General features: G+C 47.9%; 1 protein-coding gene across 3 annotated transcripts in view; it reads left to right on the top strand.

Moving 5' to 3' along the window:
* LOC134343032 (GON-4-like protein) overlaps nucleotides 1–14483 on the top strand; it is a 65256-nt gene that overhangs the window by 15853 nt on the left and 34920 nt on the right. For 2 of the 3 annotated variants that reach the window (XM_063041855.1, XM_063041854.1), the window contains exons 4-10: nucleotides 902–1098; nucleotides 3788–3862; nucleotides 4759–4809; nucleotides 5866–5916; nucleotides 9601–9696; nucleotides 10447–10566; nucleotides 12622–12819. In XM_063041855.1, coding sequence (XP_062897925.1) covers nucleotides 902–1098; nucleotides 3788–3862; nucleotides 4759–4809; nucleotides 5866–5916; nucleotides 9601–9696; nucleotides 10447–10566; nucleotides 12622–12819 — 788 coding nt within the window. The remainder of the gene's footprint in view (nucleotides 1–901; nucleotides 1099–3787; nucleotides 3863–4758; nucleotides 4810–5865; nucleotides 5917–9600; nucleotides 9697–10446; nucleotides 10567–12621; nucleotides 12820–14483) is intronic. The other variant, XM_063041856.1, reaches the window with a different exon arrangement.

The raw sequence follows: 14483 nt of genomic DNA, 5'->3' as shown, positions 1-14483 counted from the left end.
GAAGTCGAATTGAAATGGGTCGTGAAAGGGAGATCCTGCCTTTTGTAGCGATCAGATTGAAGGTGTTTAACAAAGCTGACCTCATTGGCTCTCATGGATGTAGAGGAGGCTGCACTGGGAACACCAGATACAGTCGATGACCCTGAGTGACTCACATGTGAAGTGACACCTCACTTGGGGCCCTGAGTGACAGTGATGGAGGAGGTGTCACACTTGTCATGCTCGCCTTGGATAATTGCCAGGAGGAAGATCAGTGGGGAAGGACGTGTAGACAAGGGAATCACAGAGAGAGCAATGCCTGTAGAAAACGGAGACGGGTGGAGGGAAAGATGTGCTTAGTGGTCAGACCCTGTGATTAGAGCTTTGCTGGTCAGTTCTAGAAGCAAATGGCTGAAGGGAGGTGGCTGCTTTTGAACCTGGCGGAGTGGGACTTAAGGTTTCTGTAACTCCTGCTCGGATGGCAGCTACAAGAGGGTGGCCTGGCCCGGATGGTGGGGATCTTTGGCGACAGACGTTGCCTTCTTGAGGCGGGAATCCACGTAGGTGCACCGATGGTGGGGAGGGATGTGCCCTTGTTGTTTTGGGCTGAGTTCACTGCTCTCTTTGCAGCATCTTGTGCTCCTGCAGATTTGAACTGCCGTGCCATCACAGGCTTCAACAAGTGAACAAATTTTCTCTAAAGCAGTCCTTCATAAACATTGTAATACAAATAAAGTCATGACTGCTCAAATTGTTAAGTGAGTCCAGTTTTGGAATAGTTTCTGGGTCAATGATATGGGAAATAGGCAGGGCAGATAAGGGATCGGTGAATTATTTACTGAGAAGTAGGCATTAGGGAGCGAGCAGCCGCCTCCTTTCTGCCGAGCCCTATGAGACTGTGAATCCTTTCTTTCACTTGCAGAGGAGGGAGGGAGCGAGATGAGAAGGCCGAGGAGGAAGAAGGGTGTGAAGCGGGGGAGGAAGACGAAGGAAACCAAGAGCTCGGAGGCGGCTGATCCCGAGTGTGACATTCAGCTGGACGACAGCTTTGAACGGGCACTGGAGGATGGAGCAAAGCAGCACAACCTAACTGCCGTCAATGTGCGGAACATCCTGCACGTGAGTGTCCACTGCTGTGCCCTTCGCCAGTACCTGAAACAGAACAGAGAACCGTAGAGCTCAGAAATAGGCCCTTTGGCCCACAGTGTCTGCATTGAACGGGATGTCAAATCTAACTGAATCTTCTCTGCCTGCGCATGATCCATATCCCTCCACTCCCTGCTGCTTTAGCACCTCAGTCTTATCTGCTTCCACCCACTCCCACCTGACAGCCCGTTCCAGACACCCACCATTCTCTGTGTGTAAAACAAAAATACTTGTCCCCCATGTCTCCTTTGAACTTCGCCCTCCCACCTTAAGTGCATGTCCTCCAGTATAGACCATGAGATATAAGACTATAAAATATCGGAGTAGAATTAGGCAGTTTGGCCCATTGAGTCTGCTCCACCATTCCGTCATGGTTGATTTATTGTCCCTCTCAATCCCATTCTCCTGCCTTTTCCCCGTAACTTATGCTTCACATATCTGGAATAATCTTCCAGAGGATCCGAAGTCTGCCCCAACTTCAAACTCTTTTAAATCAAGACTTAAAGCTTTACTTTTCACTGTAGCTTTTAATTAGAATCTCCTGCACTATAACTGCTATGTATCATATCTATTTTTTGTGTGTTTTTTTTCTCTTATGTTATCTGAAGTTTGATGTTTGATTTTTATATCTTGTTCTATTAAAGCACTTTGAACTGCCTCGTGTTTGAAAAGTGCTAAATGAATAAACTTGCGTGCCCTTACTAATCAAGAACATATCAGCCTCTGCTTTAAATATATCCAATGGCTTTGTCTCCACAGCTGTCTGTGGTAATGAATTCTGCAGTGTCTGGCACCCTGGGGAAAAACATTCTGACTGTCTACCCCTATGACTCTTATAATCTTTTAAGTTTTGACCAGATTTCCCCTCCGCCTCCTTCACTTCAGAGAAAACAATTGAAAAGTCGACTGCTCTTTCCCCTCCATTGATGCTGCCTGACTTGCTGAGTTCCTCCACAGTTTTGTGTGTGCTGCCCAACCTTGCCCTATAGCTCATGCTGTCTAATCCAGGGCGTATTCTGCACCCTCGTACAGTTGTCCACAAGTGTTGCTTAACCAATGATTTATGCAACATGAATTCTTTGCTCTTATACTCAGTGCCCAGGGAACAATGAAGGCAGGCAAGTCGTATGTGTTCTTCGCCACCCCTTCTACTTGCTTGGCCACTTTCAGGGATTTGTGGGTTTCAACCCTAAGATCCCTCTAAATCAGGGCTTTCCAACCTTTTGAATGTGTAGACCCCTGCACTGAACCGAGGGATCTGTGGACCCCTGCGAAACGCTGCTCTCTGTTAGCACTGTTAAGGGCCCTGCTATCAACTACATACGTTACCTTTATCATTTAACTTCGCCTCACACTTGCTCAGATTAAACTCTATCTACAGAGTTATTCATCCCATTTCTGTAACGGCTGTATATTCTGCTACATCCTGTGATAGCCCTCTACATTGTCCGCAGATACACCAATCACCTGCAATCTCAGCAGCCCGTCTCTTAATGTGGAAAATATCATAAACACAAGATGCTGGAAAACACACACATAATGCTGGAGGAACATTGCAAGAGACAGAATCTCCTGGTGGCTGCCCGTTTCAATTCAACTTCCCATTCCCACTCTGACAGACATGTCTGTCCATGGTCTCCTCTACTGCCACGATGAGGCTAAACTCGGGTTGGGTGGCCTCCAGCCTGTCAACATGAACATCAACTTTCCCAGCTTCTGGTAACTTCTCCCCTTCCCTCCTCCCTTTTTCCATTTGCCACTCTGGTTACTCTCTCACCCCTTCTCGTCTCCTAACCTGCCCATCACCTCCCTCTAATTCCCGTCCTCCTCGCTCTTCCTGATCCACTGTCCTCTCCTATTAGATTCCTACTTCATCGCTTCACCTCTTTCACCTATCACCCCCCCCAGCTTCTCACTTCTTCCACCACTCTCTGTGTAAAAAAACATTTACCTCTGACATTCCACACCCCCTATACTTTCCTCCAGTCAACCTAATATTATAACCCTCTCGTATTAGCCATTTCTGCCCTGAGGAAAAGTCTCTGGCTATCCACTCGATCTATGCCTCTTATCTTGTACACCTGTGTCAATTCTCTCATCCTCCTTTGCTCCAGAGAGAAAAGCCCGAGCTCGCTCAGCCTTTCCTCATAATCCAGGCTCTCTAATCTAGGCAGCCTCCTGGTAAACCTCCTCTGTGCCCTCTCTAAAGCTGCTACATCTTTCCTGTAGATGAGGCGCCCAGAAATGAACATAATATTCCAGGTGTACTTTAATCAGGGTTTCAAACGAGCTGATACATCATCTTGTGGCTCTTGAACGGAATCCCCCGACTAATGAAGGCCAACACACCCTCCTAATTTGCGCGGTCTGAGTGTTGAGTTCAGGAGCTGGGATGTCATGTTACAGCTATACCGGGTGTTGGTAAGGCTACGCTTGTAGTACTGAGTACAGTTCTGGCTGCTCTGCTATAGAGCGGGTTCTGAAGGTCATCACGGTGTACGGCTGCGGAAGCAGCAAGGGTTGGAGTGGTGGGTGGAGTTGTGGGAGTGTAAGGGATCTCATTTGTCTAGGGGGTCGTAGAGCAAGGATATGGGACCTGTCCTCCAGTTGGAGTCTGGGCAGGCAGGAGATGATGCTGTGTCTCTTCTCTTACCCCGTGCAGGAGGTGATCACCAATGAACACGTAGTGGCGATGATGAAGGCAGCGATAAACGACACCGAGCAGCAGCACATGTTTGTGAGTCTCTGAATGTTCGCCACGCGCTCATATCTTGTACGCGGACTCTACAGGCACTGACTGTTGGACCTGAATGGCTTAATTGTCTATGTGTCCCATCCATTTGGCCCCACATCCAATCAGGCCTGAAACATTTTCCTTCCCAACCCCTTCTTCCTGTAACCTTTGACACTAGCCTATCGACCACCATATCTTAAAAATATACTCAATGACTTGGCTTCCACAGACACCTGTGGCATTGAATTCCACAGATTCATCATCTTCTGGCTAAAGAAATTCATCATCTCTGTTCTAAAGGGACATCCTTTATTCTGAGTTTGTGCTCTCTGGTCCTAGACACCCCCACTACAGGAAACCTTCCACCCTTCCTCATCCTTCTAAACTCAGGCCCAGAGCCATCAGATACTCCTCTTAATTCCTGTTAGTTTAAGTCCCTGTGCTCTAGTTTTCCTGGTACATCTCTTGGAATTGATGTGTCTGGCTGGCCCTTGGAGAAGGGGCAGCTGGGCTCTCGGGGGACGGGACAGCAACACTCCCAGCGAGGGGGCAGTGGGGCTCTCGAGAGGCTTGGGCGAGATATTTTTAATTCTTTATTTAGAGATTCTGCATGGAACAGGGCCTTCCTGGCCCAATGAGCCACCCTACCCAGCATTCCACCTCTTTTAACCCCAGCCTAAATCACAGGACAATTTACAATGACCAATTAACCTACGATGTGTCTTTGGAATATGGGAGGAAACCAGAGCACCTGGAGGAAACCCATGTACTCATGGGAAGAACACACAAACTTTCTTACAGAAAGTCCTGGGATTGAACTATGAACTCCAGATCACTTACTGCTCCACTCCTGCAGCGCCTTACGTAATAATTCTAACCCCATGGCTTTGTCTTTTCAGGAGCCCAAGATGACTCGCTCCAAGCTGAAGGAGGTTGTGGAGAAGGGAGTGGTGAGTTCAGACTGGCAACTGCTTTAGTCTGCTGCTCGGTTGGGCATGCAGAGATCATGAGAGTGAGCAGCTTTATACGATAAGGGATGGGGTGGGGGGGGGTTGGAAACTGGAATCTAAATGGGGGAGAGGAGGGGAGAATCTAAAGGTGTGGGAACACAAGCTGTAGCGACACAGGTTGGGAATTACGAGCACTGGGCTTCATTCCCAGAGGGATGAATTTGAAAAGCAGAGAAGTACTTGTATTGAATTTTCATTGGGACACAGTTCTAGTCTCCACGTCCCTTGGTTAGACCACTGTGCACAATTCTGCTCTCTGTTTTCCCTTGGTGCACAAGTGCTCGTGAACCAGATCTCCTGCTACAAGTAGATAACCCCACTGCCTTGTGGGCAGCCTCAGGGGAGACGAAGGCTACGGGAGTAAACCCAGACAGAAAATCCGGAGTGGAACCCCTAAGGAGGCTGGACGTCACTGAACATCCTTCCAACAGCTCCAGCAGCCGAGCTGCTGCCAAACATGTTGGTTTGCTTTCCTTTGGACTGCACCGGTGAGGCCGAGAGGGGGATCTTGACGACTGGGCATCCCAGGATCTCCATACCTTCCACCCAGGCTTCGAGACAGACAGGTGCCATCATTCCCTTGTTTAGACCTCACTGGGAGAACCATGCACAGTTCCAGTCCCTGTATTCCTTGGCAAGACCACAGTGGGAGAAGTGTACACTGTTTTGGCCTCTGCATCCCTGGGTCAGACCCCAGTGGGTCTGGTTTTCATATCCCTGAACTAGAACACACTGGGAGCAAGGTGATCTTGCAGGCTGCCCCTGTGTTGGGCATTGACACAAATGATACATTTCACTGTCCATCTGACAAATAAAGCTAATCTTCATTCCATTGCTGTGGAACAGCTCCTCATCACTGCTCAGGGCTGACAGGGGAAGATGGCACACCAGGAGGGTGGAGGAGTGGGTGACAGAGTCAGAGAGAGATTGAGTATATAAACCTCCGTGCCCAGCCGCGTGAGAGGCAGTCACTGGTGTGTCATTAACTTTCTGCAGGTTCCTCCGACATGGAATATATCCCCAATGAAGAAGGAGAAAGAATCCAAGGTTTGTGAAACTTTTTGATGTTAGCTGCAGCCTTAGAATGTGTAATAGAAAGAAAGGACAAAGCTGCCAACTCCCTGGGTGTTTGCTCAAACCGCCTTCTCTTTGGCATACAGGAGTTGTTCACACGGAGGGGTTGGGTGATCAGTGTAAGATGCAGGGTTAGGGCATTCTACCCCCCCCCCCCAAGCCTGCAGATCCTTTAAGCTAAATGCACAGCAGGGAAGCAAAGGTTCAAAGGTACAATTTAATGTCAGAGAAATGTATACAATCTACATCCTGAAATGCTTTTACTTCACAACCATCCATGAAAACAGAGGAGTGCCCCAAAGCGTGAACAACAGTTAAATGTTAGAACCCCAAAGTACTCCCCAGCTCCCCCCTCCCTCCCGCGCATAAGCGGCAGTGAGCAGCAATCCCCCTCCCTCCACTGGCAAAAATAAAGCACACCTGCTACCAGCACTCAAACGTGAGCAAAGCAATAGCAAAGACACAGACTTGCAGTTACCCCAAAGACTACATTGCTCACCTGATAACTTCACATGCTGCAGGCTCTCTCTTTCCAAATAAGGGAGAAAGAGGTGACTCCATTTTCCAACGAGCGGGAGAGATAGTACAAACAACTCGCCGGTGTACGATGTTCAAAGTCCGTTATGTCGCTTTTTTTCGAACTCTGTCCCTGGAGATCGCAAGGATTCCAGGTCCCCAGGCACACAGCAGATGTTCTGACTCCCCCAACGACACACGGGTTTCCTGTGGCGACACTAACCCTTGATTCGCCCGTCTCCAGTTACTCGAGATCCCAGGCTTCTGAATCCGTGCCGAGATCTTAGGCCGAGACTTTGGCGTGTTGAATAGCGGCTGATAGTGGGACCCCAAGAGCGGGTCCCATTCCCGCAAAGAACCGGCTATTTATTTACAACCACACCGGCCAGCAGTCCCACAATTTAACCCTAATCACAGGACAATTTTCAATGACCAATTAACTTACTAACTGGTACGTCTTGGGACTGTGGGAGGAAACCAGAGCACCCGGAGGAAACCCACACGCACATGGGTGGAACGTACAAACTTTGGATGCTGGAATTGAACTCTGAAACCTTGAGCTTTTATAGCGTCTGGCTAACTGCTACGTTACTGTGGCACCCTGACCCAGACAGCAATCTAACTTGGTCTCATTTGCTGCACGTCCGTCTAATTCATCTTGTTCCAGTCCAAGGGGCTTTCAAATGTTGTTATTGTACCTGCCTTAACCACTTCCCCGGCAGCTTGTTCCACACACCCACCACCCTTGGCATGAAGAGGTTGCTCCTTAGGCCCCCTTTAAGTTTTTCCCTCTTACCTAAATCCCTAGTTTTTGATCCCATAATCCTGGGGAAACTGTGTGCATTCATCCTGTCTATGCCCTTCATAATTTTATGTAAGTTCATCTCTCAGTCTCCTACACTCCAATGAGAAAAGTCCTAAGCTGCTTAGCCTCTCTGTAACTCAGTCCTGCGAGTCCTGGCAGCATTTTCATTAACCCTTTCTGCACTCTTTCCAACTTTCCTACAACCGGATGACCAGAGCTGAGCGCAATATTCCATATGTGGCCTTACAAACATTTTACATAAGTATCATCTGAGACCTGTGCCCTCTAGTTTTTGGTGTGCTAACGCTGGGAAAAAGACTTCATGCATTCACCCATAGAACACTACAACACAGAAAACAGTCCATTCAGCCCTTCTAGTCTGTGCCGAAACTTTATTCCACTAGTCCCATTGACCTGCACCCAGTCCATAGCCGTCCAGATCCCTCCCATCCATGTATTCATCCAATTTATTCTTAAAACTTAAAAGTGAGCCTGCATTTACCACGTCAGATGGCAGCTCGTTCCACACTCCCACCATGCTCTGAGTGAAAAAGTTCCCCCTAAACTTTTCCCCTTTCACCCTAAAGCCATGTCCTCTCGTATTTATCTCTTCTAATCTAAGAGTGGGAAGAGCCTACTCGCATTTACTCTGTCTATATCCCTCATAATTTTGTAAACCTCTATCAAATCTCCCCACATTCTTCTACACTGCAAGGAATAAAGTCCTAACCTGTTCAATCTTTCCCTGTAACTCAACTCCTGAAGACCCGGCAACATCCTAGTAAATCTTCTCTGCACTCTTTCAATCTTACTGATATCCTTCCTATAGTTAGGTGACCAGAACTGTACACAATACTCCAAATACAACCTCACCATAACACCCCAACTCCTATACTCAGTACTTTGATTTATGAATGCCAGGATGCCAAAAGCCTTCATTACAACCCTGTCTACCTGTGATGCCACTTTTAGGGAATTATATATTTGAACTCCCAGATCCCTTTGTTCCTCAGTGCCCTACCATTTACTGTGTATTTACCCTGTCTATGATTTTATACAGCTCAATAAGATCACCCCTCAGTCTCCTGCGTTCCAAACAATAAAGCACTAGCCTGCCCAGCCTCTTCCTATAACTATATATGTTTGCACTCTTCCCAGTTCAATGATGTCTTTCCTATAATAGGGTAACCAAAACTCCAGGTTTGCCCTCACAGGTTGTGAAATTTGTTGTTTTGTGGCAGCAGTGTAGTTCAAGATGTAAAAAAAATTGCAATGTTAGTACAATAAATAGATGGTGCAAATGAGGAATATTTATGGGCCATTCAGATATCTGGTGGCAGATGGCCAGATGCCGTTCCTAAGATGTTGAGTGTTGGTCTTCAGCCTCCTGTACCTTCTCCCTCCGGAATGGTAGTAACGAGAAGAGGGCATGTCCTGGGTGGTGAGGGTCCTTCATGATGGGCACTGCCTTTTGAAGATGTCCTTGATGCTGGGAAGGCTCGTGCCAATGATGAAGATGGCCGAGTTGACAACTTTCTGCAGCTGTTTCCGATCCTTTGCAGTGTCCAGACTGAAGAAGACCAGTGTGTCAAACGTTGTCATCACACCACTTGGCGACACTATTCTGCACTACCCTATAGCCTAGCCTCACTGGGCATCACAGGGCTCAAACTTTCATTTCATGCTGAGGGGTCAGGACGGCACTTGGGTTGGGCTGAGGAATGGGGGTAACTCCCATCCATCAGAGAGATTGAGTACTCCCCACTCAATCACAGCCTGGTACGGAAACACCAAAGCCCTTTTACAGAAAACCTACAAAAAGTAGTGGATATGGCCCAGTCCGTCACGGGTCAAATCCACCCCACCACTGAGCACATCTACACGGAGTATTGTCACAGGAAAGCAGCATCCATCTTCAAGGACCCCCACCACCCTGGCCACGCTCTCTCCTCGCTGCTGCCATCAGGAAGAAGGTACAGGATTCCCAGGAACCACACCACCAGGTTCGGGAACAGTTAGTAGTTCCAACCATCAGGCTCTTGAACCGGAAGGGGATAACTTCACTCACCCAACACTGAACTATTCCCACAACCTATGGACTCAATTTCGAGGATTTCATCTCATATTCCCGATATTTATTGCTTATATTTTGCATTTGCACCATTTATGTTTTATTTTGCACACTGGTTATTTGCCCATCTTGTCGGGTGCAGTCTTTCATGGATTCTATTGTACTGTGATTGCTTGCATAAAAATCAATCTCGGGGTTGTATGTGATGATCTATATGTACTTTGATAATAAATTTTACTTCGAGTGACAATGACCTGTATTGCAGGCTCCCCTATTTATCGACATCCCTCTGGAGGAGGAAGACTCGTCTGATGAAGAATACAAACCCGAGGAAGAGGAGGAAGATGAGACCGCGGAAGAGGTACGCACTCCCATTCAGCATCTACATCGATGTGCCCGTGCATGGCATTGATGTTTGCTGGTAATTGGCTATTGTCCATGCACTGAAATACAGTGCAAAGCCTTTTGTCTGTGTGTTATATGATCAGTTCATCCCAGGTGTACGTACATAGGGGTAGTACAAAAGGAAGAAAAAATGTGTAATAAAGTGTTACAGCTACAGTACAGAGAAAGCACAGTACAGGCAGACAATAAGGTTCAAGGGCCACAAGATAAATAGCTTTACTATGGTCACACACAGAGGTACAGTGAAAAACTTAGTTTTGCATGAATTCCATACAGATTATTCATTAAGCCTGTACATTGTTATAGCACAAGGGACAAACAATAACAGAATGCAGAAAAAATGTTACGGTTACAGACAAAGAGCAGTGCAGGCAGCCAGTAGGATGCAAGGGCCATAACAAGGTAGATTGTGAAGTCAAGAGCCCATCTTATTGTACTAGAGAACAGTGTTATAATAGCAGGGTAGAAGCTGTCCTCGAGCCTGGTTTTACGTGCTTTCAGTCACTTTGCATCTCGCATCTCGCCTCTCTGTTTCGTCCTGTGTCCCCCACTCTCTCTCTCTCTCGCTTCTCCTCCCCCTCGGCCCCTCTCCCATGCGTCACCCCTCGCTCTTGCGCCCCTGCTCCTTCAGGAATCACAGACTCCAACTCCAGGTTGTACCTGTTCTCTTTGCCGCACCCCCTAATAGAGTTTCTCCAATCCGCAGAGCTTCCTGGAGAGCGACAATGAGAGTGCGATCTGCTCTCCCTCCACTGGCCGTCGACCGAAGTTGGCCCAGGATGTGCCCGAGGTCCCGGAGGTGGTTGAGGCTGCCTCTTCGGTTGAGGTGAGTGGGGTACCCTGCGGCGTGCCCACAGCTCAGTAAGAGACAATTTCCCCACAGCTGTTGCTGTTTCCCTCCCACCCACTCCCCTTCTCTTCCCGCTCTGTCATCCTTTTACCCCCGATGCTCAGCTGTGAAACAGGGTTTCATCCCTTCTTCAGGGGAGCAAAGCTGGAGGGTGGCATACAGTTTTGGTCATCCCGTTAAAGGGAAGGTGTCGTTACGCTGGAAAAACGTGCAGAGGAGATTTATGAGGACGTGGCGGGGACTGAAGGGGTTGAGTTATAATGAGAGGTTGGTCAGCTAACATTTTCTTCCTTGGAGCTTGGGAAACTTGAGAGGTGGATAAATTCATGAGGGGCAAATGCAAACAGTGTTCGTCGCAGGGAAAGGGAATCAAAACTAATAGGCATAGGCTCAACGTGAGGGAAGGAAAAATTTAAAACGGACCAGAGGGACAACTTCTTCAAGCAGAGGGTGATATGTTTGTGGAATGAACTGCCAGAGCAAGTTGTAGAGGTGGGTCAAATAGACAATTTGTAAGGAAAATTTTAGAGGGATTTGACAGGTTTGCAGGGACAAGTTGGGCAAAGAGACAAGAGATTCTGCAGATGCTGGAAATCTTGAGCAACACACACAAAATGTGGAGGAACTCAGCAGGTCCAGGCAGCAACTATGGAGGGGAATAAACAGTCGACACTTTTGGGCTGAGACCCTTCATCAGGACTGGAAAGGAAGAATGAAGAGGTCAGAATAAGAAGGTGGGGGGACAGGGGGAGTGCCTGCTGGCAGGTGATAAGTGAGACCAGGTGGATGGGGGAGTGCTGGTGGAGTAGGAAGCTGGGAGGGGATAGATGGAAGGGGTAAAGGGTTGAAGAATCAGATAGGACAAGACAGTGGAACGTGGGAGAAATGGAAGGAGGAGAGGAAACCAGAGGGAGGTGATGGATGGGTAGGAGAAAAAGAGAGAGGATGACCAGAATGGGGAATGGAAAAAGAGAGAGAAATTACCAGAAATTGGAGAAATCGATGTTCATGCCGTCAAGCTGGAGACTGTTGCTCATCCAACCTGAGTTTGGCTTCTTTGTGGCAGTGGAGGAGGCCGTGGACTGAGATATGGGAATGGGAAGTTGAATTGGAATGGGACTTGCCGTGGCTCTTCAACATTTTGTGACCTTTTTCCGTGCTGTATGACAACAGTAGGTATTTAAATTGACGGTGGGTAGAAACAGAGACTAGGGAGTTGCTAACCAGAGGGCAAAGGTATACGGTAATCATTAAGTGAGTCTCAACAGGCAGGCTTTAGGGTTTGGAGTTAAATTGGAAACTGGGTGAATATTTGGAGATAAAGTCTACAGAAAGTCTGTTGGAAGGAGGTACAGGAGCCTTGGGTCCCACACCACCAGGTTCAGAACAGTTATTGCCCTACAAATATCAGGCTCCTGAACTGGCATTGATAACTTCACTCAACACAACCCTGAACCAATTTCACAACCTACGGACTCAACAACTCACCTCAATGTTATTTTTTTTTTTGAGTTTATTTTGCACAATTTTTGTCTTTTTTTGCAAATTAGTTTTTAGTTTTTATATAGTTTTTCATAAATTCTATTGTATCTCAGAATTTTCCTGTAATCTTAGAGTTGTATTTGGTGACATTTATGTACTTGGATAATAAATTTACTTTGACTTTTGAAAGTCGCTAACAAAGTGGGAAAAGAGTGATTGGTAGAGTGCACAGATTCGATGGGTTGAGTGGTCTCTTTCAGTGCGTCATGTTTCTATTCTTCTAGAGTCCTGCCAGGATAAGAAGCGAGAGTTTATATTCGTGTGTGTCTGTGTGTGTGTGTGTGTATATGTGTGTGTCTGTGTGTGTGTGCGTGTGTCTGTGTGTGTGAGTGTGTGTGCGCGCGTGTGTCTGTGTGTGTGAGTGTGTGCGTGTGTGTGTGTGTGTGTGTCTGTGTGTATGAGTGTGTGTGCGCGCGTGTGTCTGTGTGTGTGTGTGGTTGGACAGGGTCCATGCTGCTTTAGTGGCTGTGTTGCTCTTGTGTTCCCCAGCAGCCACAGGAAGAGGAGAAGGCGGAGGAGAGCAGCCCAGCTGTGAGACACCTCAGTGTGGAGGTGATGCCCATGGGGCCGCCCCCGCTGCCGCCCACGGCCAAGCTCGCAGCCAGCAAGGACACCAGCTTCATGAAGAAGCTTTACACCGTGGATGAGGAGCTGGCATTGAACGAGGCCTGCTTGGATTCCTATCAGGTACTGGGGTGGGGTGGAGACTTAATTCATCTCAGAGACACACCGGCTGATCATCCATTCTCCGGTTAACCTTGTACATTTAATTGAATCTCTGAGGGGACAAAGCATTGGAACCAGCATAGGCCAGACAGAATGTTTTACCTAGAAAAAGAACAGGAACAAGCCAGTCAGCTCTTGCCGCCTGCAGTGTTGTTTCACATGATGACAGAATTCCCTCCTGTCTCATCCCTGCTCTCTCCCCATGTCCCTGGATGTCTTTTGACCCAGAAACCTATCTGCACCCTCCTTGAATGCTCATGGACTTGACCTTCTGTAGTAGGAGATTCCACAAGCTTCATCACCTTCTGAGTGAAACAAATTCTCCTGGTATCATTCCTCTTGGGTCCTAAAGGAGGAACGATGCCTTGAATTGGCTATTCCAGAGACCTCTGTTTAGATGCTGCTTCAGTTGTTGACTCAGCTTGTTCGATTTTCTCTGGCGTATTTTTGATTGGTGAGCAACACACACAAAACACTGGAGGATCTCAGTGGGTCAAGCAGCGTCTACGGAGGGGAATTAACAGACGATGTTTCGGGCTGAGACCCTTCGTCAGGACTAGAAAGGAAGTGGGAAGAAGGCAGCAGAATTGATTGGTCGGATTCTTGTGGAGTTAGCTCAGGGATGTTTTTGAATGTCATATCCAAGTTTATTGTGTGTCCACGTGCAGGTGGAATGAAAAATGTGCTTGCAGCTGCGTCACAGGCATTAAGCATCAGATACACACTGGAAAAACATGATACAGAACAGAACAGAATTAGAACAGCAACACTCCCTGTCCATCGTAGGGCAAGGTGGTAACCCTGAGGCCGTGATGAGGGTCGTGCTGGTTGGTTCAAGGTGCGAGTGGTAGTCTGGGCTTCATAGTGACTACAAAGCTGCTATATAAATGCAATTCTTGTCGGAGTTCATTGCAGGGAGTTGGGGATTGGGCAGTGATTTCACTGATTGACTTGGGACCCTCTGCTTGCTCCTCCTGTCCCAGGAGAGTTTTCGGGAAGGAACCTCGAGGAGTGGTGGGGGGACTAGAGAGGAGGGAGTGCTGGATCTTGCCTGCATGATCTGATTCCCAAAGAGGGTCGCCAGTGTAAGTGCCCGATGATCACGTCTTCCTCATCCTTTCCTCAACATCCCTGGGTGCTCTGGTTTCTTCCCACTTTCCAAAGGATCAGTGTTCAAATCCCAGCACTGTCTGTGGGGAGTTTATACGTTCTCCCCGTGACCGCATGGGTTTCCTCTGGGTGCTCCAGTTTCCTCCCATAGTCCAAAGATGTTAGGGTTGGTGAATTGTGGACATACCATGTTGGCACCAGAAACGTGGCAACACTTGCAGGCTGCCCTCCAGCGCATCCTCCCAAGCTGTGTTGCTCATTGACACAAAATGATGCATTTCACCGAATGTTTGGACATATATATGTGACACATAAAGCGACCCCCTCCCTCTCTGCCTTGCCTGGATTCTTGGGGAGGTGGGGACTGGTGCCCGGTGCTCCTGAAACAACCTCCGCTATTTTGATGAGACTCGACGTAAACTGGAAGACCGCTTTGTCGAGCACCTCAGCTCCAACCGCCAAAAGTAGAATTTCCCAGTGGCCAACCATTATAATTTCTATCTCCATTCCCATTT

Source organism: Mobula hypostoma, chromosome 2, assembly GCF_963921235.1.
Source record: "Mobula hypostoma chromosome 2, sMobHyp1.1, whole genome shotgun sequence".
NCBI classification, from domain to species: Eukaryota; Metazoa; Chordata; class Chondrichthyes; order Myliobatiformes; family Myliobatidae; genus Mobula; species Mobula hypostoma.
The sequence above is the reverse complement of the archived record's forward strand: the minus strand, read 5'-3'. Positions and strand labels throughout refer to the sequence as shown.